The 26,675-nt window shown below is 40.4% G+C and overlaps 1 protein-coding gene across 3 annotated transcripts in view; it reads left to right on the top strand.

Annotated features, from left to right (window-relative positions):
* The window catches only part of BANK1 (B cell scaffold protein with ankyrin repeats 1), a 128,222-nt gene that overhangs the window by 80,378 nt on the left and 21,169 nt on the right, over positions 1-26,675 (top strand). For all 3 annotated transcript variants that reach the window (XM_065062843.1, XM_021283050.2, XM_065062844.1), the window contains 2 exons: positions 23,679-23,775; positions 24,745-25,047. In XM_065062843.1, the coding sequence (XP_064918915.1) occupies positions 23,679-23,775; positions 24,745-25,047 (400 nt within the window). The remainder of the gene's footprint in view (positions 1-23,678; positions 23,776-24,744; positions 25,048-26,675) is intronic.

The following is a 26,675-nucleotide window of genomic DNA, read 5'->3' as shown; positions in this document are numbered from 1 at the left end:
AACTAAATGTTGCGAAGAGGTTCATTTGCCCTGGGATTCCAGATGAGTTGGTGGCTAGTGAGGTAATACTTTCTGACAGAGCTGTGCATGGGGGCCACATCAGACTGCAACTGGACATGCAATTGGAGCAGATATCAAACCCCTCCTGACATTGGCCCTTGACTGACTTAGTTGATGGATAAGAAAAGTGGGTTCAAACTCACTGATATTCTCTGTTTCACATATTTTAACAGCAGAATTTACCTGTCTGGCTTTACCTTCATAAAGGTGATCACTCGATCCCCAAACTAAAAAGAAGCTAGGACACTTAACAGCATTTCTATCTCAAAGAGCAGAGCAGAATTATGCCTCCTTTTCATAGAATCATTTCAGTTGGAAGAGACCCTCAGGATCATCAAGTCCAACCATAACTTAACCCAACTCCAGCACTAAACACTGTTCCTAAGAACCTCGTCTAAATGCCTTTTAAACCCCTCCAGGGATGGTGACTGCCTGGGCAGCCTGTTCCAATGCCTGACAACACTTTTTGGAAAGAATTTTTTCCTAATATCCAATCTAAACCTCCCCTGGTGCAACTTGAGGCCATTTCCTCTTGTCCCATCACTTACTACTTGGGAGAAGAGCCCAACCCCTCCATGCTCCAACCTCCTTTCAGGCAGTTGCAGACAGCGATCAGGTCTCCCCTCAGCTCCTGTTCTCAGGCTGAACAGCCCCAGCTCCCTCAGCCGCTCCTCATCACACTTGTGCTCCAGCCCCTCACCAGCTCCGTTCCCTCCTCTGCACTCTCTCCAGCACCTCAGTGTCCTTCTTGTGATGAGGGGCCCAAAACTGACCCCAGGATTCAAGGTGCAGCCTCACCAGTGCTGAGTACAGGGACACAATCATTTCTGCAGTCCTGCTGGCCACAGCCTTCCTGATACAAGCCAGGATGCTGATGGCCCTCTTGGCCACCTGGGCACATGCTGGCTCATGTTCAGCCGCTGTCCATCACCACCCCCAGATCCCTCTGCCGGGCACTTTCCAGCCGCTCTTCCCTGAGCCTGTAGTGCTGCCTGGGGTTGTTGTGACCCAAGCGCAGGACCCAGCATTGGCCTTGTTAAACCTCAACCCAACAATCCCGCCAGTCCAGGTCCCTCTGCATGGCCTTCCTACCCTCCAGCAGAATCAACACTCCCACCCAACCGGATGTCATCTGCAAACTTACTATTTTGTGAGATATTATTTGAGTATTTACAGCAGTATTCTTGGACAGTCATCCAGAAATGAGTGCTAGTTGTGGATTTTCATAAACTACTATGTTTATTGTCTCCCGTGGTTAAGGTTTCTTCCTGTCTTATTCAGATGGCTATGGAAATTCTGTAACTGGGCCAATTTGCTGCATATTTTAAGATCGGTGCCTTTTCTCCCTTGCATACGTACCAAGAGAAGAAGCAAAGATAACTTCATAGACAGTCAATTTTTTGCTTGAGAAATTTTGGTGCAAAGTTTCATGCACAGCATTATCTTTCTGAAGACATGGTTCATTATATATTTCCATTATTGTGATTATAACTTTGCTATTATTTATTCTTGTCTGCTGTTTTTTATGGAACTGTCAGACCTCCAGATTACAAAAGCCTATTTTGGCTAGAATCTTCCTGTTAATCTTCTTTTGCTGCTTGTTGTATTGTTTCTGTTAATTTATCACGGAATTTATTGATTGGGATCAGAAAACTTAATTTAAGCTAGCATCTTTTACTATATGTCTGTCTTGTTAAGTTTATATTAAAAATGGTTCCCTCCTTAAGGAAAAGTGTGCATAAAATTATGAACATGAAAGTAATTAAAATCATTGTGAAGTCGTCGTTATCAGTAGATGACAGAAGCTCTGTGCTTTTGCATTATTTGTACAGAATTCCATTTTGGGTCTCATTGTGTCAAGGCAGAGATTTGCATTTTAATGGAGAAAGCATGAAACACAGGTCCTGTAACTGTTGGATTGTTATTTAACAAAGGGGCATTGTTCACAGTGTAGAGCTGGTTGTTTTAAAGAGCTGGTGGTAATGTAGTGCAAGGCAGGTCTATGTTTTCTGTCACTGCAAAGTAGGGTATTTGGGTATATGTGTGCTTGACTTCTTAAGCTTTGCTGGTTTCTTCAACTGCTTGCTTTAGCAAAGCTGAGTTGGACTGTGGCGTGGTGAATAGAAATTGCTTCAGTCCGTGAGAGAAGTGGAAAACGCAGCTTCCTTTGCACATCAATGTGGGCATACAGGCAGCTGCAATTTCATCCCTCAAAATGGGACAATGGCTTTTAATTCTCACTTCTTTTAGCATTCCCCAGATTCTTCTTGGTAGGTTTCAGTCTTCAGTGTCTGTCTACTCTCTTGTGGATTTTACTCTTCTTGAGACTGTAGTGTTTTTAGGGAAATGAAGCAAACCTCATCCTACATTTGTATGGCTTTGGGAATGCTCTGTTAGTCTACTGGTCACCAGCTAGCCAGGAGAAGCAGTTTGCTGTGTGCTTTGGACTGTGTTGTATATAAACCTTCAGTGAGCTGATGTGGATGTTTCTGTACAGGAGTGATATTCTTGTGCATATCTGTGGTTGCTTCATATCTGTGATTACTTCACCTTGATTTTGAAGTTCTAAGCGGCCTTAATTGTAAAGCAAGAGCGTAGTTGTGTCTGCTTTATATGATGTGGGAGATAATATTTGCAGTTTCTTTGAATGGTGAGACAAAAAGAGATTATTGCTACTCTCTTGCTTTAATTAGGATGCCACTTTTCCTCCCAGTACACTGAATTAATATTTTGGTAAAATGGGACTCGTATGTGATATAGCTTTATACATAGGCTGAATGAAAAGAAAATCTGAGATCAGAAAAGACTGTGTACGGAGCTTTGAAGTCACTTTTATTGGTCAAAACATGTAAAGACTGAACACAAGGCTTGTGCTTGACTGCAGCTCTGAGACTAGCTGCCCCCAAGAAGATACACTTACCAGTTTTCGTGGAGATATTGTTTTTGTTTCTCCTTGTTTTCAGGATAAAAGTGCTTTTTTCACTGGGAACAGAAAATCTTAATGGCAATGTGAACATCACTCCCCTGCGTCAGAATTAGCAGTGAGTGCCCATCAGGAGAATTGATGTAAGCAATCAAGAAAATAATAAGGCCTTGGGACAGTGGGTTATGCAGCTGCTTGTAGAAGGCACATTATGCATCACAGTATAAAAACAGTTAAAATAGCACACTCCCATTATCAGTAGTCATGAATATAGTCCATTAAATCCCTTCGATAATAATTGGACCTCTAGTCAAGAGGTAAGGAAGTAAATAAGTGCATCTGTATTCTCAGTTAAATAGAAGCTTCAGACTCTCATAAGGCAGCTCCTCAGCTGACATAAATTGATTTCATGACTCCAAATCACTGAGGATCTGCCCCACAGAATATAATGCAGTCAAGGGTTGTGTGCTCAGTCACAAATATTCAACATCTTTAAACTATAATTGTTGCTTGGAGAGAGCTTTCTATTTTAGGTTTATATATTATCACTTCTTACTGCATTATCTTCCAGCTTTCAGCAGAAGAATTGATAGCAATAGTAAGGTCCCTTGTGGAACCTTTATCTTTTTTCAATGAAAACCTTGATTTATTTTTTTTTCCTAATGTTTTATTGCAATTTCATTATTGCTTCACAATGCTAAGTGAGGTAGAATTTCAAGGGGTTGGAAGCACATGTACGACAGAGACATAATGCAAATATGTTGAATGCCACAATATAGATACAAAAAGGAATTTGTCCGATTGGTTTTGGAAGGAGAGCAAACTTTGTACTTAGCATAAGCTGAGCTTCCTACCTTGGTTGTGCCCTGCTACGCTTTTCAGTGTCATCACCTTGTTGGTAATCTCTGAGAATGTGAACAGCACAATCCCAGCCCTGTTCTGAATTCCCCCTGGCACACAGGTCCTGCTGATGGCAGTGGTGACGGTAAACGCATTAGTGGCAAATAAATGGCCTCCAGAATAAGAGTCTTTTATGAGACAGCATCTGAAAAATACATGAAGGCTGTATTCCATTACAGAGCAGGGTCTCTGGAAGGCCCCTTGGTGCGAAATGCGGACACAAATGTGGGAAGGGAACAATTGTGCTTTCCCGTAGGTCCCCTCTGTGGCCGTTGACAGCAGTCTAGACTGCAGCAAAATACAGCTGCCACAGTTAGCTCTGTCTAAAAAAAATAGCCACGCATTTTGAGCGTTCTCTTCAGGTTTGTCATGCACTATTAAAATGTGGAAGTATTTTTTTTCAGTTCTTGTGCAGCATGGCACTTCAATGCTGGGAGCAGTCTGTGTCAAGCTGCAAACCCCACTTTGAACAAGGAGTTTGGTTTCTTTCTTGACAGTCTCTGTTCCTTTATTGTTACCAAATCTGCTGGGGAGAAGATGGAAAGTATCTGCAGTGCCAGAAAGCAAAAATAACAGGTCATTTTAACTACAATGAACATGTATTTAAATAGAGAGATATTTTACAAAAAGTTGGCTATTGCCCCAGACAGATCATTTTTGAGTCTGAAACACAGAGGAATAGTAACTAAGCAACAGATCGGCTGGTGGGACTGGGATCACCTAAGGAAGCTGGTGGAAGAGTCCCCAGGTGAAGAGGATGGGGATTATAAAACCAGTGCTTTCAACAGGAAGGTTCAGAGAGAAGAAAAGGAAATAAGTAGCTTTAAAAAGGTGAAGTTGGTTCCCTTTTCTTGAGAAAAGCTGAACCTCTGACCTAACCCCAAGGAGTGCTGAAATGTGACAAGGGATTTTAAGTGTTTTGAAGGGCATGTGAGAATGTGTTGTTTCACAGATACCTGTAGTTTTGATGCTACTGCTTTAGGTAAAGCATCTGGACTCCTTGAAAAATGTAGATACTGTGTTAGCTTTAACTTGTTCCCTTATGTACAAGGTTGGGGCTTTTGACAGATTAATGGCTAAGGAATTACCGTGTCTCAGGAGCCAAATGAGAATGAGAGGAGTAGAAAAAAACATTTTATGTCTTTGCCAGAACCTTTTTTACAGGTCTGCTATGATAAAAACAAAGCAAGACGTTCTCAATCCTGTGAGTCTGACTAGTTTAAGTGGTGGTGGTTGTGGTTGAGACTCACAAAAGAAACAAATTTGTCTTGAGATGGGTCTGCTAAGTGTAAAAGACAGGAGGTGGCTGTGCTGTTCTGCTGGTGTTTCAGGAGTTAATACATTTGCAAAGTACTGCTTGTAGTGACTATTTCATTACAAATTTCAGCTACAGATGTTATCACTGTTTTCATAAATATCATGTATATGTGTACATACAGAAAACCTCTTTTCATATGAAGGACATTAACTCATTTGCTAAATTTCAGTTATGGGAGTTACCTCTTCTTCTGCCTGAACAGGAGGCATAATATTCCAGCTATTCTGTTGAAAAGCACTATAGCTTAATTTATTGTTATTTTCTCCTTCTTTATTACTTTCTCTTTCTTTCTCACTCTTCTCTGTCTCTTTCATTTTGTCTCTTTTTGGTGGCTATATATAAATCTGTGGTACATTCTTTGGAGATTCGGGAAGGGTTGGTTGGTTGGTTTTGTTTGGGGGTTTTTGTTAGTTTTTTTTGGAAAATACCTTTTTCGATATTGAATTCTGCACTTAAACATTGCAGCAGTTGCTAACAATGACACCCTTACTACTGTAAATAGAAGAGAATTAGGCTGCTTGATTAATTTCTGCCTTGTAATTCAGTGAAAGCCTGTTTACATGTGCACCCTACAGAGTCTTGGTTGTGACTCATGTCTTCCACAAGATGTGCTGATGTAGATGAACTTCTGTAATTACATTGCGTTAATACACTGGATGTGTTTTTCTGGGGTTTGTCTGAAGAGGCACAGTATTTTAGGCTGTGATATCTGTATTCATGTGGATTAATTTGACAGAAAACTACAATGAAAAGCATAATGTATTTCAGAGATTGGCACCCTTGGTAGGTGCTTTTTGAAGCAAGAAGTTAACACAATTAATTTCTCTAGGCAGTTTTTCTTTTCTGGCTATAATAGGACATTGTCTGAAAATCTACTGGGCTGGTAAACGACTTTCCAGTACGTTAATTAGATAAGAGACCTTCAAGGTATTAAATGTGGGAGATACCTCACTCCTCAAAATTTCTCTCTGTTGGTCTTAATAGGTTTCTCCTAGTTATTTAGTTGCTTTTTAATGCCATGAGTGTGCAACTGGACATGGGTTTGGGATACACAACCCTGCACTGAGAACTGTGAGGACAAATTAAGCTTCCCAAGCTCTTTGCAGGTGCAGGAGCCTCTCCCCGAGCCCTTTCTGTGCCAATACTTGGGGGCTCTGCAGAGCTTTACTTTTCACGGGTTTCTGTTTGTTTTTCTTATATTAACAAAAACAAATTGGATGTTGCACTTTTTTTCTAAACCTGGCATTTACATCTTAAACATTGACAGGGCTTCCTAAGGCAATCAGAAAGTTGAACTGGCAAAAAAGGGAAATCTAAACGTCTTGGCTGGTTAAACAGCAAAACGTGTAGAGCAAAACAAAGTAAAATGTAAAAATGTAAGTGAAAGGATCCGTGAAGCTTGTAAATTGCTTATTTCACTAAATTAGAATGAGAAGTTGTAGTTACTATTTCAGTATGTGGAGACGGGCTATGACAAAGAACACCATGATATGTCCTTGAAATAATCTCTTCAGGTAACAGAGGGTTTTTTCCCCTCTGAAAATGTGAGTCTCTTTTGTTAACTTGGGTAATTCCTTTGGTCTGCTACAATGTTAAAGTACTATTACTTTAAGTGCTAAAATGTTCTCTCCCTAGGAACATCCGTGCCTTGTCATAGAAACAAGGTTGTCATTAATCTATTAAGATTTTAATTGTGTCAATAAATAACCATCCTGAGTCTCTACACTGGAGGACTGCTGAAGTATAAAACCGTAATTCAGTCTCTTGTGTTTAATCATTTGTTATTAGACAGTGAGTTTGGTAGTGTGTTCCCCGTACTTTCATCCTTCTCTTAAACTTTTTATTGCCACTTCTCTGCTCGCTGACTTCAAAGACAAATCTAGGGCACGGAGGGCCCCATGGTTTCCAAAATTGTGCATCTTGAACTGCACAGGAGAGAGGTATGATTGTACTATTCTTTTCCTATTTGTCTTCTCTTATGGGAAGAGAAGATAATATAATATAATGCAAAGTGTGTGTCTGTTGGGCTGTGGAGTCCAGTTCCTTGATTGGCTTTCTGGCAGCACATCAAGAGGTTGTGAGTCTTGTACAGACCTTGGGAAGAAGATTCAAAGCAAGAGAATCTGCTTGCATTTCAGTTCTTCTTTCCCTTCCTTCCAGATGTGCCAAACCACCGTCATCGTTACTGAAATGTTTTTTACTGAAGTGTCAAAATTTAACTTTTTGCTGGAAAATGTGGGTAGTGTTTGTATTCTTTTGGTGTTTCCATTGCATCAGTCATACAAAGCACTTACATGACTGCAGAATCTGCTGTGCTGAAGGGAAGGCATCCTCTCTGAAATGATGGTAAAGAAGGAATGAAATCATCTCATAAGCTGGTTTTCATGTATTAAACCTGAGCTCATCTAAAATATAATAAACGTGATAGGGATAGTCTGCAAATACCCTAAGGTATGAAGCATTAGAAGTCACCCATGGAACACTGAACTGTAGGCGTGAAGAAGTGTCGAAGCCGTGTCTTCTGTATTGATGATACCTGTTCCTGTGTGGTTTTTGCTGCTTGCTATTTCACCATGGGTTAGCGAGGGCCTGGTGCTACACAGTGGAGTAAGTCAGTGAATTAGTGACTCTGGCCCCAAGGTCCTTGTTCATCTGTCAGTCTCTGGCTCTCTGTTCTGCCAGGCTACCCTGTCTACCTAGCGGCTGAAGTACAGACAGTTTGGAAATGGAGGAAGATGGCAAGTTTCATAGTAATCTATCATGTGACTGCCTATTTTTCAGGAATGCTTGGGTATTTTTAACCAGTTTTTTAAGTGAGGTATTTGGTCTTGTATATCCCTCCAGCCCTGTAGGTGTGGTGCTAATTTTCTTGCTTATTCTTGGGTTCCTCAGGGCTCAACAATGCAACAGTTTATCCAGCACTCATGGAGAAACAAACTTTTCAAGCATTTTAGGCTGGAATGGGAACATCAATATGAAATATTGTGCTGGTTTTCATATTCTTTAGACTGCAATAGTGTTGTCTTTTCTTTATGGTGTCTGCTGAATTTTTTTAAATTTAAAAGTAAATTGAATTTTAAGGATTCCTATTCACCCATTCCTCCTCAAACAGCAAACTTATATCTCGCAATGTTCCACAATTGCCTGCTGTGACAATAAATAACCTCTCTTCAGTATTAGAGATTATTTTAAAATAGTTTCCACCCTCCACAATAAATCTAATTTCTAAACTTCTTCAACATCATAGATTGCTGTGTGAAGTTACACATACTATGAGTTTGTTCAGTGAAACGTGGATATCAAAGATTTGCCCATCACAGGAACTGCATGTCAGAGTTTTACGCGTTATTAGATATCCACAAAAGGGAATTCACACTGTAACAGTTAGAGAAACAAAAAGACAAGGCAGGACACTCAGAAGTCCATTGAAAAGCGGTACCAGAGTGCTATGGGCAACAGGGTGCCATCCCTATCTTCCTTTTCTTATTCCTGCCTGCCAGGGTAACCACATTTGATAGGAGGTCAGTTGTGACGAGTGACCTTGAAGTTATAGTTGGTATCAGTAGTCCATTTGTCTGGAACTCTTCTTCCTCCACAGACCTGTTTTTACAGGTGCATTTTATAGACATTTAGATTCAGATGTTCTTCCTACACTGCTGCTACACACGTTTTGACAAAAACTAGTCCTCAAAGTGTCATGTAAAGTATTATAGTCCCTTTGAGGCTGACGTACTTTTTACTACACATGAAGATCTGCCCCAAGAGTGTTATCTTGCATGCACGTGTTGCAGCGGAGTGTGTGCAGCGTGGCTAGCAGAGGCCCCAGGGGAAAGAATGAAATGGGACTCCATTTCTAACTGCCCACTGCTGTGCTTCCCATCTGCTGCTGGGGTCCTTCCAACTCCTGAGCTCTTGTGAAGTTACTCAGTCTTTACACTTAATATCTACTTTCTCTGTGGTACTGAGGGGAGAGGAGAAGAAGGGGAATGAGTTAGTTAAAAATCACTATATGTCCTATTAGGGAAAAACTCTCTTAAAAAAACTGAAAGTGAAAAGGTAGAATCCAGTTGCTTCTTACCTCCAATATCTCTGCTTGCTTGTATTGCTTTTCTGTTATATAGTGTTGTATTATTTATAGTAGTGGCTACAAGGTGTCTGAGAGAGGGATGAGAGCAGGAAAAAACAATCCACTAATGTATTACATCCCAAGTTCATTAGCATCTTGTTTTACTCTAATGCAGCAGGTATGTCTGCCAAATGCAAAACTTGGCCCACTGCTCTAAATTATAAAGCTGAGCAAATAAGCTTCTGGATCCTGACTGTGAATTAGAAGAACGTAAGCAACAGCAAATGTAATTGCGGTAGACTAACACTGCAGGTATTAAATAAGAATGTGATGCTGTAGGAAGCCACATGCTGAGTGTCAGATGTTAGTTGCTTTATAGTTGCTTCCCACCTCAGCTTTTATTTTGTTCTTTGTTCCTTCTTTCTGGTCTTCAGAATTGAAAGCACTCACTGAAGGGGTAATATTTGAGATCCATGTTCATATCAAGTGCTAATCTAGTATCAGCTGCCTTTAAAATGGCTGTCAAATACATTTTTAGTGAGCTGTGCTTGCTAAGCGTTTTCTAATACTGATGTCATTAGCATAAAAGAAGGCTGATTATCCAAGTTTGATTAGTTCCCCACCTTAAATTGAGAAGAAAAAAATATTACAGACATTTTCTAACAGAAATTACTTAGACCAATGTCTTGCGGTTCTAATTTGTCTTTATGTCTCTCTTGCCCTCCTGAAGCAGTAGGCTTCAACACATCATGCAATCAAAAGAAATGTTTATGACTTTTAGCAGGTACACAGTTGCTTTCTGAAAGCAGTAACTAATTGTATTCCACTTGTCAGTCAAGGAATGTATTTCTGTTAGATTTATGAGAAACGCTCATGTTTGCTTAACCTTTCCTCAGCTGGGACAGATTTTATGGTATATAGCATACAATTCAGTGCATTATGCTGCTCAACCTTATTCGTTCATACAAGATTCCGAGGGCATACAGTGCCGCAGGTAACATATATTTAGATGCTTACTGGCTTTCTATGGAAAGCAGTTACGGTCAATGGCAAGCTGTGGTAAAGGTGGAACAATGCGTCACTGTGGATCAAGAAGGATGCTCTTGTCCAGAGGCAGAGACCACACACCACAGCAGGTTCACAACAGGTCACCGAGAGTCACGTTACCTATAGCCCGTGGCACAAACCACATAGACCTGCTCTTGGAAAGAGTGGCAGAGCACAGGTGACTGCTCCCTGCTGCTTTGTTACTGTTCATAAACAAAGCTAAGGGGACTGGGTATTTCCCTTAGGATATGACAGAGAGAAATACATTATAAAATTAGGACAAATAAACTTTTATTTCTTTCAGTAGCATCTCCTGTGAACTCATATTCTCTGTTGTCTAATTTTTTGCTCAAACATCAGGAGTTTCTCTCCATGGAAATATTCAAGTGAAACATAATGTTACTTTATGTTTCATAACAGATCATTGAAAATAATTTTATTTTGCTGAGTTGCAAGTACTTTGGTTTGACGTTTGAAAAAGTAGCTTGGTATTCTTTTTCCTCTGTTGCCACTTTCTCTCCTCTGTTTGGGGGTCTGGATTGTCAGAGGGCTCGTGGAAGCCATGAAGGTGAACTTCATCTTGTTTGCATGCTGTATGCAAAATGCACCTAAATTAGACTGGATTTTTTGCCTCTTTTAGCTGTTTTCTGTACATGTGGGATTTATTTCTGAGATGACAGAGCACAGTTTGACGGTAGTAAATATATAGCCATCAAATAAAACCAATTGTTGACGAAATATGTGAAAGCAACAAAGCACCTTAAAGGGAAATTATTTGTCTGAAGACAGTAGTGTAGAGGTCACTGATCAAATGCATAGATTTTCTTTTTGAGAGAAGAGCTTTCACTTAAATTGATGTCCAAAGGTGTTGAAGTATTTTGCAGCCTCTTGCCAAGTTATGAAACTTGCTTACAAAATGAAAACATCAGCATCTCCGTTTTACAAAAAGAGAGGCAGATGCAAAGCCTGTCTTCTGATTTACTTCCTGTTGTTTTCACTTCAGTGTCACCATCCTTCAATTTATACATGAGGATGTACTTGAACCAAGACAATAAAGCAGAATGGCCAGGGTACCAGCAACAATTTTGTAATAGCTGAATCTGGAAGTCAATACACGAGCCAACTTTGGATCTGTTCGGAGTTAAGCAAAAGTAAGACAAGGACCTTGGCCTTTGAAAACTAAATTCTACGGAGGCTAATTATTAATCTGACTGGGGTGTAATTTACATGATACGTGTTTCAAAGGGGAAATTGTGTTTTCCCTTTTTTTGTGCTTTTGTTTCTTATAAAGTGCCTACTTTTACCACATACTGTACCAATGTTTTCCCTGCAGAAGAAATGTTTCACTAGATAATTTGTGCTGGTGTGTATATGCACAGCCTGAGAACAGTAGCTTTTTAATTGACGCACTTGAGTGCAGTACAGATAATAACTGCTTTTCTCATTCTTTAGCATAGCTGTTGTTGAGGAATGTAAAGATGATTTGCAAGGACATGAATATAAAACCCTGTATCTGAAAACTCTGATTATTGATGGCATATGTATGTGGAACATATTCTAGAAATACCATGGCGTTTCACAGATTTAGGCCCTTTATGCCACTCCTCTTTAATTCAATATTAAAAAGAAAATGTTGACTAGGCAGAGCAAAACTCCTGCTGGCTTCTGTGGAAGAACAATTCCTGGGCATGCAGCAGCATCAGGAAGAAAGAGCTGAATCTCAGAGGTCACCAGAGAGCTTAGAAATCTCTGTTACTTGAGCGCAGATGACAGACGATACCGTGACTATCAGCATCTAAAAAGTAGTTCATCTGGTGCAAAATACAGCATCTGCTTAACACGTTAGAGCCGCGCTGTGCAGCGCCTGCATAGAATACAGGGCAGAAAATGAGGAATAATTTCTAGATAGTGGACAGCTAGAGCCCAGCGATAAATCCGAAATGTCCTGCCAGCAGCGTATATGCAACTGTCTTGGACTCCAGTGCATGACGTGCTTTCCAGTGATCTGGAGCGGTGGGCTTTGACAAACAGCACCCTGACAGACTGCATGTTCTGCTCAGCCACTGGAAATGGCTTGAAAGGCTCGTGAGCTGTAGGCGCATTTAATGCATTTACTTTATGCCTTCTTTTCCCTCCATGTAGAGTCACTGATTATTTCAGTGGCCCAAAACATTGCTAAATACCAGTTATTTACTCTTCCTTTTTAAGCATAACCTGTCTGATTGTGCTAATCTTCTGTTTTCCACAAGCGTTACTTTTCCACTAGCTGGCTACCCTTTCAGGTGCATTTCTGTCTACCTGTTATTTAGCTGCTGCAATATTTGAAACATTTCACATCCCAGCTGAGATTATGGTCATCTAAAACATAATTACACTCCACAAAGGCAAGGTTCTTATCTTTTCATCCTCTTGCTGTCTAAAAGAATTGAAGAGCTCTTCAGAGCTAATGAGCTTTTTCTTGCTTTGGATAAAAAAAGTTTTAATATGTGCCATCTAGGAGAAAAAAAAAAAAGGGCAGAAATAAATAGGATAAATAGGTATGAGATGTAAACTTCTGTCTTATTGCCTGTCAGTCAAGCACTGCACATGCTGTCTTTTTCCTAAGCTGAGGAACCTCTATAGCAGGTACAGCATTTTTGTTCTGTTCTAGGGTGAGGGCTGGAGGTGTGAGAGGCCTGGATGGAGCTGTGCTGGAGCAGTTCCCAGCTGGCCAGCAGCTTCCCAACAACTGTCGTGAGCTGATGGGAGGACGCATTCACTGCATAGCGGCTGATGCTGAAGTTGGTGTAGCCTGAAAAGCTTTAGAAGTTACTGTTATGCCACAGGATTATACTTGTCTAATGTGGTGAGTTGACCACAGCCAGCAGCCGAGCACCCACACAGCTGCTCACTCGCCCCCTCTGCCCCACCCCCTGTGGGATGACAGGGAGAATAGGAAGAGCAAAAGCAAGAAAACTTGTGCGTCGAGATAAATACAGTTTAGTGTGTGAAGGAAAGAGGGGGAAAAACAAGTGAAGCAAAGGAAATCGTTCACCACCTCCCACAGGCAGACTGATACACAGCCAGTCTCCAAACAGCAGCCACCTTGGGAGCCAAAAACCCACCCTCTTCTTCCTCAACTCATTTTTATTGCTGAGCATGACATTATATGGTATGAAATATCCACTGGGCTGTGTCTCCTCCAAATGTCTTGGAAGGGGGACAGAGGAGGAAAAGATATGATCTTGAGGCTGTGTAACCAAAACATGGGTGTGTTACCAACATTTTCCTGACAAATGCACAACACAGCACCATAGAGGCTGCTCCGAAGAAAGTTAACTCCATCCCAGCCACACTCAATACATCTGTATTTATAAATCCTGTTCAGATTCTCAACTTATGGAACGGGTTCTTTGTCTCACAGCATTCACAAATGCTAGATATTACTTAATAAATCCTCCACCTCCTCTCTCTGCTACCAGTTGGTCTGCTAAGGGAGCGGTAATTTAGTAACTACACTGAAAGTTCAAACAGTGTAATTGTCATCAAGTGAAAAAGAAGCTCTCTGGAGAATGGTTATTATTTTGCCCAGAAAAAAAAAAAAAAATAAGAAAAGCAAGAAAGAAATCTTATCCTGCTAGACTAAAAATATTAAGCTGTTGGCAGGATGGGAGTGTTTTTGTGGAGTTCGCAGTGATTACACTGTCAAACAGCAGTAGAGATTTTGTTGAGCAGAATCAGTACTCTACAAGATTTGAAAGTCTTTCAAAAAGGCGTGTGGGTGTGTGAAAAGTGAAGTAACAAGGATTGTCATTAAGGAGAAATGAGCTAAAATGAGGCTGAGGAGGAATTTTATTTTTGAATGCTCAGAAGAAAAATCCCTTGATACTCAGTAGTTAGGTTAGAGAACAGCACAAATGCTTTGGAGAGCGAGCGAGCACAAGTTCTGCAAATGGAGACTGCAGTGATTTGATTTAAAAAAGGTATATACCAATAAATGAAATTCTGCGATTAGAAGTCCCTTTTTCTTTCCCCTGTGGTAGTTTTTCTCTCAAATCCATAGTCATGAAGGCTGTGTAATAATAAAAAGACATTTAACACACAAAGAGATATATGATTACAGATCAACACAGCAAGCTTTTAGTTTGTTTTTTGTTGATGGCTTGTTTGTCAGTGTGGGTGAATTTGTACAAAGGGAGGGCTTTTTCGTTCAGAAATTCAGTTAAAAGCAGGAGTTTAAAGTTGCAGAAAGTTTACTATGATTTGATAGACAGGTGTACAAAGTAAGTGTGGAGTTACAAAGAATAATGGTGCAAATAGGGATCAGTTTAGGGATGCTTGTGGGCCAATACACGATGTGGTAAATCTGCTTGTAACTAAACTTACAATTTCTAACTAAAGGCAGACATGCAAATGAAATGGTTTAACAAGAGAGCCCAAAAGGAAATTACTGAAGATTACAATAGATTATTTCAAACAAAGCAATTCTTTTTGCTCTTATTAAAATATCTGAGCCCAACATTGGGTATTCACTGATGTTTTAATTTGTTTACTTTCTCAATACACTGCAAATCATCTGTTTCAGTCATACATTTACTCCAAACCGATACCAAAATCATTAGATTTTGGCAGCAGAGTTCTTCGTGTCTTACTGTAATTGTCCGTCTTTGGTAGTTGTGTGCGTTTATATACTTACAGCACATTGACATGAGAATTCTAACACTTCCTTATTGTTTAGTATTGTAGAAAGTATGGTAGCTGTTGGGACTTTTGGCAAACTATATGCAGAAGGAATTTTACAAATTATTGTGGATGTCACAATATTACTTTTACTGGCATTGTTTCCTTACTCAGTTTTCTGCCTAATTTAGTATGTGCTTGTTTTGTTCTAATTTGTTTGGATTAGTTTAATGAGAAAATAAGTATGCTTGCCCATTAGATCCTGAGACACTCCTGATTTGAACTAATATGAACAAAGCAGAAACTGGCCAATTAAACAGAAATCCATGCGGATAAGTAAGGCAATTATACACACCTATGACCCAAAAAGAGAAATCTGTGCTCTGGGAAAGATGATGCTGCAGTTTTATGCAACAAGAATGTGCCTTTGAAAGCAAATTGTGTGTATGCTGGGCTAGAATCAGAGAACGGTTTGGGTCGGAGGGGAATTTTAAAGGCCGTCAAATCCAGGAGTGTCAAACTCATTTCATTGGGGGCCACATCAGCCTTGCGGTTGCCTTCAAAGAGCCAAATGTAATTTTAGAACTGTATAAATGTAACTACTCCTACATTTATACATATATACATGTAGACATATATAAATGTACCTACTCCTACATTTATACATATGTACGTGTTTACATATATAAATGTAGCTACTCCTACATTTATACATATATACGTGTATACATATATAAATGTAGCTACTCCTACATTTATACATATATACATGTATACATATATAAATGTAGCTGCTCCTACATTTACACAGGCCTAAGGTTACATTTGGCCCCCAGGGAAATGAGTTTGACACCCTAATGTAATCCACCCCCTACCATGGGCAGAGACATCTGCCACTAGGCCAGGTGGCTCAAAGCCCCATCCAACCTGACCTTGAAAACTTCCAAGTATTAGGAGTTAAAAGCATAACAGATCTCTGTTAAAGGTATAATGGGGGTAGGGGTCATATATTTAAGAAGCAACAATGCTGCATTTATGTCCAGACACATGATAAAAAGCCACATGATGTAAGCAGCCACATGAGAAACTAGAAAGGCAAGTTATAATTGCTTGTTACTTTGAGAAGTCATTTTGAGTAATGGAGCACTCATTGCCTTTAGTTCACAGAATGAGCAGCTTTATGGCAAAAAAAATACAGTTTCTGATCTTAAATACTCGTTCTTTTTACTGTCTGACTTCTGTGGCTCTAACAAGTTTGGGTCAGTTGCTTCTTACTCGGGTGGCTAATGGATGTTAACAGCACTGTGAATGCTGTCATCTCGTGTTGATATCGGAAGACCTTAATAAGGCAGGGAAGACTGAAAAGAAAATATAGCATCGAATAGCATCAGTGAGAGAAATCCCAGGAACTTTTTACGGCCTTGCACTTTTCCTGTAAATTAGTAGAGCAGAGAAGGGTCTTGTGACTCATTTCTGGGTGTCGGATGTGCTGATCTGTCTGGCTCAGTGATGCTGCATGTGCAGCTCCTGGGCATGGCCTGAGATGTGCATGAGTCCAAGATGTGGTGTGGAGCTGAGACACTGGCAGGATAGTCTATGCTCTTCTCTTTTTTGGTTAGAAGGCCAAGTTCAAGTGTTTGAAGTGTTTGTATCCAGCTCCTGGGCTACTCAGCCCACACTGCTTCAAAACTGCTCTTTGTTCGAGCCTTTTGTGACAGAACATGTGCAGCAAAACACCTCTCCCACCCTCTCTTCCCACCTGCCCAGCTTTGAAACCAGCTTAGATTGTCAAGTGGGTTTTGTCTTTGATTATAACACTGTATTGAATATTCACTGTACTCATGCTGTAGAAAAATCTGTGGTTTCTCATCTGGTTGTTTTATTTTTTTGCAAGCATGAGTTATCAAGCCAGGTAATAGGGTACTAAAAGTGCTTAACATTAATAAAACTAATGAACAGCAATGTTGGATTTGTCCTCATGCATGCAATCAATTTTATGAAGCTGTCTTCTTCAGTCATTTCTCCAGGTGCTCATACAGGGCTCTGGGAAAAATGAGTAATAAATACTTAAACACTTTCAATACTTTGATGAATATTTTACATTGTGGAATGTGTGAATATTACTAACATTAATGCAGACTTGAGAGTTAGAAAAACTTTTATAACCAGAATGGCTGGTCACTAGGCTGTAACTCAGAGAATACAGGTGGAACTGAGTGAAAAAAGTGTTCGCCAAATTGTCTGAGTGCATTTTGTGAAGCACTGAGAGTACAATTGGAAAAGGTTTTCTAGAGCGTATCTAGTTCTTAGGCAGGCCCAGTGACAAAGGGTGTAGTATAGGCCAGACCATAGCAAGGGTGAGACAAAAGGAGCGATAAATAAATAACCTGTCCTTTCTAAATGAGAGTTTTTTAAATGCATTGGTAAGGTTTTGATGTTTAAGGTGAAGGAAATAGCCAAAGGAGTCTTTTCTTTGTAACCAAAGGAGAGAAGGTCATGGAGGATGTCCAGACAGGGTAGCGTGGTGAGAGCCATGTCAGAAATGCTCTCATATAGCATTCCTACGATGAGAATGAGAAACAACAATGTAATAGTGGTAGATTTCAAAAAAAGCACGTCTAAGTGCAAGCTTACCTCACTGTGGAGGAAAGATTGGAAGTGCAGGAAGAGAACAAACCCAAATGGGAGAATAGGAGGTGGAAACTGTATCTGGTTCCTAAGGTCAAAGACAGAAGTGTAGCACAGGCACTTAAAGACATTATGGGAAAGACCCAGGCACAAAATGAAATGCAGCTAACAAGAGAAATCAGAAGTAATAAGAAATTTTTAATAGGGCTAGTTGTCAGCGATTCATTGTCAAATGGAAAAGCTTATTGATTAGAATCATCCTGGTTCCTGTACTATTCAGTGCCCTGTTAGCAATTTAGATAATAGAATGTTTTTTTCAAATTCCTGCCAACTCCACAATCCGGTGTAGTGATTTATGGGCAGACATACTCTTATCCAGTTACGTGAAGTTTCGAAATGTTCCCAGTTCACATTAACTGCCAGGTTTTCAAAGCTGTTGATTTTACTTTTAAGAAAGGTCTGTATTGAGTATTGAGGTTGCACTGAAGAGAAAAAAGAAAGACACTGAAAATACAAGTGAAAATGAGTCCGTGTTCGCTTGGTTTTCATTTACAATGATATTTAGAGAAAATATTGGTTGTTTCTTTGGGATGCCCTGAACGCAAAGACATAGGCATACATGGACCTGCATAGTTGGAATGAAATCAATTTAAAAACACACCACCACAGGTTCAGCTCTAGGTGACCGGCAATGTTATCTTGTTTACTAGTCGGAAGATCATCTCTAAAGCCATACCAAGGTTGTCCTCTGATCTGAAATGCTGAGGCACAGAGTGGTGGGAGATAGATGAGTGAGCAACACACCTCCTGGCAGAGCTGCAGGCTTTGAATGTTGGGAGTGGGATAAGACGAAATGTTGTGGTGACATGTTATAAACAAATCAAGCAACCAGATCTGTCTGAGCTCTGAAAGAATGGGCTTTAGTATGACTGGATAAGATTTTTGAGATGTCTGATAGCAAGCCTGAATGCTATCCGCCAGACAGCTGGAAATGCCCTGGAGTCCACAAGAAGATTAGATAGTCTTTCTCCTAAACAAATTTAAGGAAGCACCTTCAGTTTAATCTAGTGTCGGAAGCATTGCTTCTACCAGAAAAAGGCTTAATGAAGAAAACCGCTGGGCAGATGGACTGACTGAAGTGTGAAAATTGAATTAAAATTAAGATTAGAATTAAAATTTAGATGTGGCCTGAGGTAATCTTATAAATTATGGGTTTAGCAAGACTGGCTGCAGAGAGCTGCCTTTTTTGTGGTCTCGTATTTGGCGTACTGGCTACAAGAAACATAATTAGTAGTGAAAAGGAGAAGGGGATTGCCTGGCTCAGCCAGTATTGCACTGACTTTCAGGAAAGAAAATCTTGACCAAGAATCACACCATGTTTTTCAGGCATCTTTTACACACAATGCAAAACTATAGTTTTGTACTGTGGCAGAGGATACCTGGGGAGAATGCTACCAAGTATATCCTTGCAGGGTCTGACTTACCTGTAGGAAAGAAAATAGCCTAAGTCCCAGTGTTTAATGGAAAGATTGACTGCAGAGCCTCACAGAATGTACATTTCATTTAGCTTTGTAAGTGGCTCTGCAGTAATGTGCCTTGTTCAGGGTTAAGAGTTTGCCAAGGCAGCACGGGAACTATCAGGTACAGTGACTCTGAACAGCACAGGCTGTGACTTGAGAAGGCAAAGTCTTTCAAAAAGATGGAATAGAGATATGAGTCTGACTTTAGACTCACAAGGCATGTAATTATTCAGTGTAAAAATTATATATCTATTCATATATATATATATATATATATATAGTTGAATTTCAACTTATTAAGGGCCAATTTTCTGGAAGAAAAGGGCAATTAATAAGTAGTCAATTCGGAACCAATGGAATCAAGCACATAAGAATCACATGAATTATTAGCATTGAGTGATTATGATTAATGAATGACTAGCATAGTCCCAGACCCAGCTGAAGCATGAAGATCTGATTTTGAAAGCTGTTGAACAATATACCATAAGGAGTTCTGTGTTACTTTGTTTCTAGGAATATAAGATATGGATATATTTGTATGTATGCATATCCATTTATATCTTATACAGGCTACCATGAGCTGTGATTGATGTATTTACCTGTGAGTTACTGTCTATAAATGAAGTGCTGATGTCCAGGTGCTTGTCACTATTGCCATAACTTGATACAACATCACTGTTGGGTTAGATTCGCCTGAATTCTTTAATGCTTCAGTGCTCACTGTACAAGAAAGTACAAAGCACCACATTTCAATGAGATGGGCCTTTGCCAGCCGGTGGGAGAGCAATGTTGTTGAACAGTAAGAAAATCCTTTCCCTAAGGAGGAAATCTTTAGAAAACATGCCTTTAAAAGGATGGCTATTCAGGAGAACTTTTAAAATGCTGACAAAATTGTTATAATCGTTTTGCTGATGGTGTTCCTGAGTAAATAACTGAGGTCAATCAATTCAGGCTTTGTATAAGAGGGACAGCTTTGAAGCTATTAAAAAACTTGGCCTTTTTGAAAGTCTTTAATTTGACGTAAAGCTTAATCAAGACAGTTAAAATACATAACTGAAAAGAAATTAATATCTACGTTTTGATGTTGAGAAGTGGCACTTAATCTTATGACTTGAAACATCATCAGTCTGTCAGAGGACTTTCAATTCATTCCAGCATTCCTGTTGCACCTTGAGGTAAGGAAATTTTACTTGATAACTTGCAAACTAGAGTTTCAAACCCTCAGAGCCCTTTTCAGTAGTCTATTGTGAACAGTTTTGTGCTGCAAACAAGTTTTTTATACCTTTTCTTGTAATACCAGTTTTCAGTAAAGTTAGTTCATCCTTTGGAAGGTAGCTTGACATCCATAAGAAACCTCAGTGTAAATCCAAGTGCCATTTTCAGCCAAACAGACTCAAAGTCTTTAAAGTTGAGGTCTATGTGCATATTGTACAGTACACCCTAAATTCTACTGTAGAAACATCATGTTATTACATTCAGATTAAGTGGCCCAACCCATATAAAAGACTCTCCAAACCCAAAGTATGGGCATTCGTTCAGGACATTGTGGCAAGGTTTGCAGACTGAGCCATGGCATAATTCTGATTTACCTGTGTTGCTTCGCATTCTCAAATAAGGACACTCTCCACTGCTTTGGACATGTTGCACCATTTTCAGCTGCATGGTGTCATCATGCCCATTGTCACAGGAGGCTTTTATCAATAACTTTTGTATTATACAGAATCTTTTTCAAGTGCGAACATGTTTAGTTAAAGGCTGTTTCCATGTATTCAGCTTTTCTGTGTCTCCCAGGTCCGGGAGGCTGTTAGGAAGTGTGGTCAGGGGCTAAACTTCTGAAATGCATCCTGAATTCTCTGGGATCCAGCATTATCAGAGGACCACCATAAGCTAGCAGGGCAGGCTGACCTTCAGTCTTCTGAAACATTCAGCTTTCAAAGATGTATATTAATCATTTCTGTTATGTTGGTTTCCTGTGAGTCACCAGGTTTCCTTCAGCTGAGAAACACTTCTGCTGAAGGACAAAATCAGCAAGTGCCACTTGCTTCCTCCATTTACCTTCTGACCTCATTTTCCCAACTGTATATCCATGTGTACTTCATGTTTGCAAAGATAAAAGTGAACACCTTGAAATAATTTCTCTGGTGTGGTACTCTACTGTAGAAGCAGGATATGATAGCTTAATTCATCTAGAGCTCTTCTTGCTTGATTTCCTCTGCATACATCTTCTGTTCACAGAAGTACAGAATTGGTCAGAAGGCCATTTCTTTTTCCCCAGCTGTACTGTTACATTTAGCACATGCAGGCCTAAATTTTTTTAAAAGAAATATTCTGAAAAGCTCTAATTTAAGGGCTTTTAAGAGGTATCCTGTTTCTGTGAAGAACAGGGGAACCAGGTAAGCGATGGGGAATCTCAAACAAAACGGAGAATTCTCTCACTAATGTGCTCATATTATGGGTATAGAAGATAGAGATTAATACTTTATTGTTGTAGGCAGGTGTAGCCTTGTGGAGATCCAGGTGTATTCTTAAAGCAGCACAGCAAAGCAGGATGGGGAGGCGCCTGATGCACGGGGCCATGGCTGCGCTGTGCACCAGAGCAGCAGGGAAGGAGGCATTCTCAGTTCCCCAGAAAAACCCACCATTTCTCCATTTTTGTTCCCCTTTCACACAGTGACATTAATTTAAGGCCTGAGAACTCTGCCCCTGACACAGTGGCTGTGGGCGCCGAGAGGCAGCAGGATACCGGGATCCAGCTTCTTGTTTCTAGCACGAGCTCATGGGATTCAGTTTCTGTACCATGCAGAGGGGTATAACTGCTCATCAGTTCTTCCTCATTACTTCAGTGTCCACTAATCTGCTTGTAAATAATCTTGCAGACTGGATGATATATGGACCATGCTTTGGGGCTGGTGTATTCAAACCCCCAGAGTTAACGTTTTGTGATTCAGAATTCCTAAATAATTATTGAGGGCTTTGTTTTGCCTATGCAAGGTAGTTTCATATACGTTTACATGGGAATCAAGGTCCTGCTGGGTTCCTTGAAAAATCTGTCACCTTTTGAAATTTCAGTTGTTTCTGAAAATCGACAATTAACATATGTGTGCTGTATATCTCAAGACAACGGAACTGTCTGTATTTGTGTTACAAGTTTGCTGTTAGCGGCTGTAGGTGAGCAGAAGTTTATACCTCTTGAAGAAATACACCTGCTTGAAGAAATACATTGGTAGTATTTTAAAGAAACAATTGTTCTGACCCTCCTGAGGCTAATTTTGAATAGTGCTGTGTGAACGCAACAGCCTTCTAGAGGAACAAGAAACAACGCTTTGCCACGTTTGGGCGCTAAGGTAGAATTGCTAACATACTTTGTAGTCCCGTTTCTAGTTTTGCAATGCACATGTAGCTCTTGGTACCAACAACTAGGATACAGGAACTGTCTGTAAGGAGCTCTCCAGTGATTTCTTGTATTCTATGCACCCTTGAGATATTCAGTAATGTCCTATAGACTTTCTGTTTTTCTGTTACTGATCTTTCTCATTACCTATGAGTGCCTCATAGTTGAGAGCAGAGTTGGGAACTGTCAGGACAGCCGAGCTCAGTGCTAAGGAAAGATCAATCCGCTTCGGTCCTTGCTGTGCAAACTTGGATACTGTTTCATGACAGAACTTTTGTCCTTTATATGTACCCAGATATATGCATTGCTTTTGCTTGTAGTACATTGTGCTGGTTTTGGCTGGGATAGAGTTAATTTTTGTTCTAGTAGCTAGCATGGGGCTGTGTTTCAGATTTGTGCTGAAAACAGTGCTGCTAACACAGGGATGTTTTTGCTATTGCTGAGCAGGGTTTATACAGAGTCAGGGCCATTTATGCTTCTCACACCACCCACCAGCGAGTGGGCTGGGGGTGCACAAGAAGCCAGGAGGGGGCACAGCTGAGACAGCTGATGCCAATGGACCAAAGGGATATTCCACATCATAGAATGTCATGCTCAGCGTAGAAAGCTGAAGGAAAAAGGATGGAGGGAACGTTCAGAGTGATGGCATTTGTCTGCCCAAGTAACTGTTACACATGATGGAGCCCGGCTTTCCTGGAGATGGCTGAACACCTGCCTACCAATGGGACGTAGTTAATGAATTCCATGTTTTGCTTTGCTTGTGAGCAGCTTTTGCTTCACCTATTCAACTGTGTTTATCTCACCCCAGTAGTTTTTTCACTTTTACTCTTCCGATTCTCTCCCACATCGCACCAGGAGGGCGGTGAGCGAGTGGCTGTGTGGTGCTTAGTTGCCAGCTGGGGTACGTACATAAACCACTACATACTTGTTAATGAGTGATAGTTCTGTCTCCGCTTTCCCCTTGGTAGAATGTTGAATATTGTATTGATATCAGGGTGTGAAAATAGGAGAGAAATCTCTGCTAATACACTTAAGTTTTGCATAGAATCTAAAGAAGAAAATGTTGCTGTTTGTCCTCAGGCTAACGGTTTCCTTGCTGATCCTACATAGCTTTTCTTGGGCCTGATGTCACCAAAGCGAATGTTCTCCATTATTTTTCTTTCTAGATTAATACAGCAGATAATTTTGCCAATTGCAAGGAGGAAACAGAAGATGATGACACTTACGTGCTTATGTTAGGCTCAGAAACTCAACCAGCCATGAGTAAGTCATGCTGTTAGACAGCTTTATTGGTAACAAAGCATGCGTTGTATCAAGTGAGTGGATAAACGGAGGCAGATTATTGTAATACTTTCAATTTCCATATGTTACTGGAACTTCCAGGGAGGGCGGATGTTTTGGGAGAAGGGGGAAAGCAGGTGAGGGATTCAGTCAGGATAACAAAGTCATCGCTCAGTAAGACAGACCTGAGTGCAACCTGGTACATTCTGGAAGTCTGTGATCTCTGCTCTGAGTCTAGAAAACAGCTGAATCCTCAGTTCTCAGAGAACATCCTTTATATAAGGGAAGACACTGCCCACAGGTGCCAGCAGCTCCTGTGTGGAGGCACAGATAGTAAACATGTTGCAGCTTGATGTTCATACATCTAAGCATAGATATTCATAATCCGTGTTGTCATATGCATTCCCCTTGAAAGCGAAGTTGCTTGTTTGCGTTTACTGTGCACTTTCACATCCCTCCACTGTATTCTTGGTCTGTGGGCCACTAAAGACAGAAGAACTCTATTTCCACAGGAGTGCAGCCATGTCTCCCCAGGGCAGCGTTTATTTCATTTCAGAGAGATTTAAATAAGCACCCAAACCCCACTGCATAAAAACAAGCTGTTTGAGCTATGGCTTGATTTTACTAAGTGTTGCACTGTGCTGCACTGAAAGTCGAGTAACACAAATTACCGAGACAAGTGTGCGATTTCATTCTGACAGCAAATCTAGAAAAGTTTAACATTGCAGGCAGAAAGATGGTGTGTATCAGAGTAGCAAGATATTATAAAAACTTCCACTGTTGATTTGGTAAATATTTAAAAAGCTGTTCACTGACAGTATGTACTTGACAGCTTTCCTGCTGTATTAGTTCATGAAAGTTTTATTAGCCCTTGTGTTGCTTCTGTGGGAATCCTTGAAACGGGAAATGTTTCCAGATGGCAAATTTTAAATGCAATAATGCATTCTTTAGCATTAAAAGCCAAGCAGAACCCAGGAGATCAGTATGAAATTGAATCAAGATGCCAACAAGAAGCTGAGGTGGATGAGGAAAAGAAAGATGATGTAGAAGACAGCAGAAAGGAGACAGAACATGAAGATGAAGAAGAGCAAGATTTATACAGCTTTCACAACAGTCCTGACGGTTTGTATGCCAGCATACCTGATGATCTCCAAGAGAACAGAAGCAGCTTTTTCGGTAAAAGGCCACCCCCCCCTCCTCCTCGAAATCTGCCCGGCATCCTAAACCAGGACGATCTCCACAGTTTATCACAAGGTATGATCTTGGGAGGAAAGTAACCCCAGATGCAAACATGTGCAAGTGCAGACGAGGTGCTGCTGTAGGGATTCTGTATGATCTCTCTGGCAGCAGTGGCTGGGTGGTATGGCCCGAATTCTGCAAAGCAAGCACGTACACGTGCACTTTGCTGCATCAAGATCCTGGTGCCCAGGTCTGTCAGCTGATGCTGTGGTATGGCCTGCTGGCCTTGGCTTTCAGCCTTTCCTCACTCTGCCCATCTCAGAGAACCGCCAAATAATACACAATGCATTGGATTTACAAGAGAGGCTTGAAACAAAAGATCGAGCTTGTGTTTTTGTCAAGTTGACTTAAATATTTACCTTTTTAAAACATTAAATAATTATCTTGATTTAATACAGCTTGGGATTTTGCAGGTAGAATTAATAAAAAGTGACTGTGCAGAGATAAGTAACAGTATTTTATTAAATTTTAGACAGTGTTATGGATAGAAATCATAGAATCATTTCAGTTGGAAGAGACCTTTGCACTAAATGCCCTTGCAACACCTCCAGGGCTGGTGACTCCACCACTGCCCTGGGCAGCCTGTGTAAGAAGTTATACTGTGTTGCAGATTGAAAAGAAACTGAGAGGTTTTGGCCTTTAATGAAACACTTTGCCTTTTTTTTTTAACTCTTCCACCCCAGAGAAGTAGTTTTATTCAAGTGATGAGAAGCCAAAGATACTGTTTGTATCTATTTCAGAAGGGATGATTATCATTTTTTCTCATTGGAAAAAACAAGTATGCAAAAGAATTCAGGCTTAAATAACCACATAGGAAAAAAAAAAGCACCACCTTCTTATTTGTCGTGGATGCTACTGATAAGCGTGCCCACAAATTGCATCTCAGTTTCTCCACTGCTTATTACTGTTAATTCTGTTTTTAAATGTGGTGTAAACTATTGGAGTCTTAAATTACCATCACCAAGCACTTTGAAGTTCACATAACTAGATAGAAATAGCTATTTAGCCTTATAGCCTGCTGTAGGTAGGTTTTCATCCTGTTTTTTGCTGTAAAAGACAAAGCTGGCTATATGCAGGAAGTCGCAGGTGGATTCTAAGAGAAAGAGGGGCGAAATCAAGTCAGTGTTAAAGATGTGTTTAGCTTCTGCGAAATCCTCAGGTGCAGCTCTATGTGTGCAGAAATGAGGGGCCAGGTTCGGCACAGAGGGTTTGTTAGTGTAGGTTTGATATAAATGCCTGTCTTGCAATAGCTCTGGTGTGGCTCTACCATCAAGTAGCAACGAGACCCTCTCTGCCAAATGCCCCTTGTCTGCTGTGGGCACCAGCAGAGAAAGTTTCTTGGCTACACAGTGTCCTGTGCTGAGTCCTGTGCTGGTGAGGCAGCTCTAATGAGTCATTACTATGTATTTTTAGGTGTTTCTGTGGAATACCTAAAAGGCAAGTCCCCTCTTCTTGGCATCTTTCTTTTGGCAGTGGCAAGAGAGTGCCCCCTGTGGGAGTTAAATGAAAGAATATCCTACAGAGAGAGAAACAAAATTTTTATGGTGACATGGAAACAAAATATTTTTCATATTAAATATGGCGGGGTATTAATCCCACTTGTTTTAAAACATTTTTATATGTTAGCCAAAATACGTGTTGTA

Source organism: Columba livia, chromosome 4, assembly GCF_036013475.1.
Source record: "Columba livia isolate bColLiv1 breed racing homer chromosome 4, bColLiv1.pat.W.v2, whole genome shotgun sequence".
NCBI classification, from domain to species: Eukaryota; Metazoa; Chordata; class Aves; order Columbiformes; family Columbidae; genus Columba; species Columba livia.
This window is presented reverse-complemented; position numbering and strand designations above follow the sequence as displayed.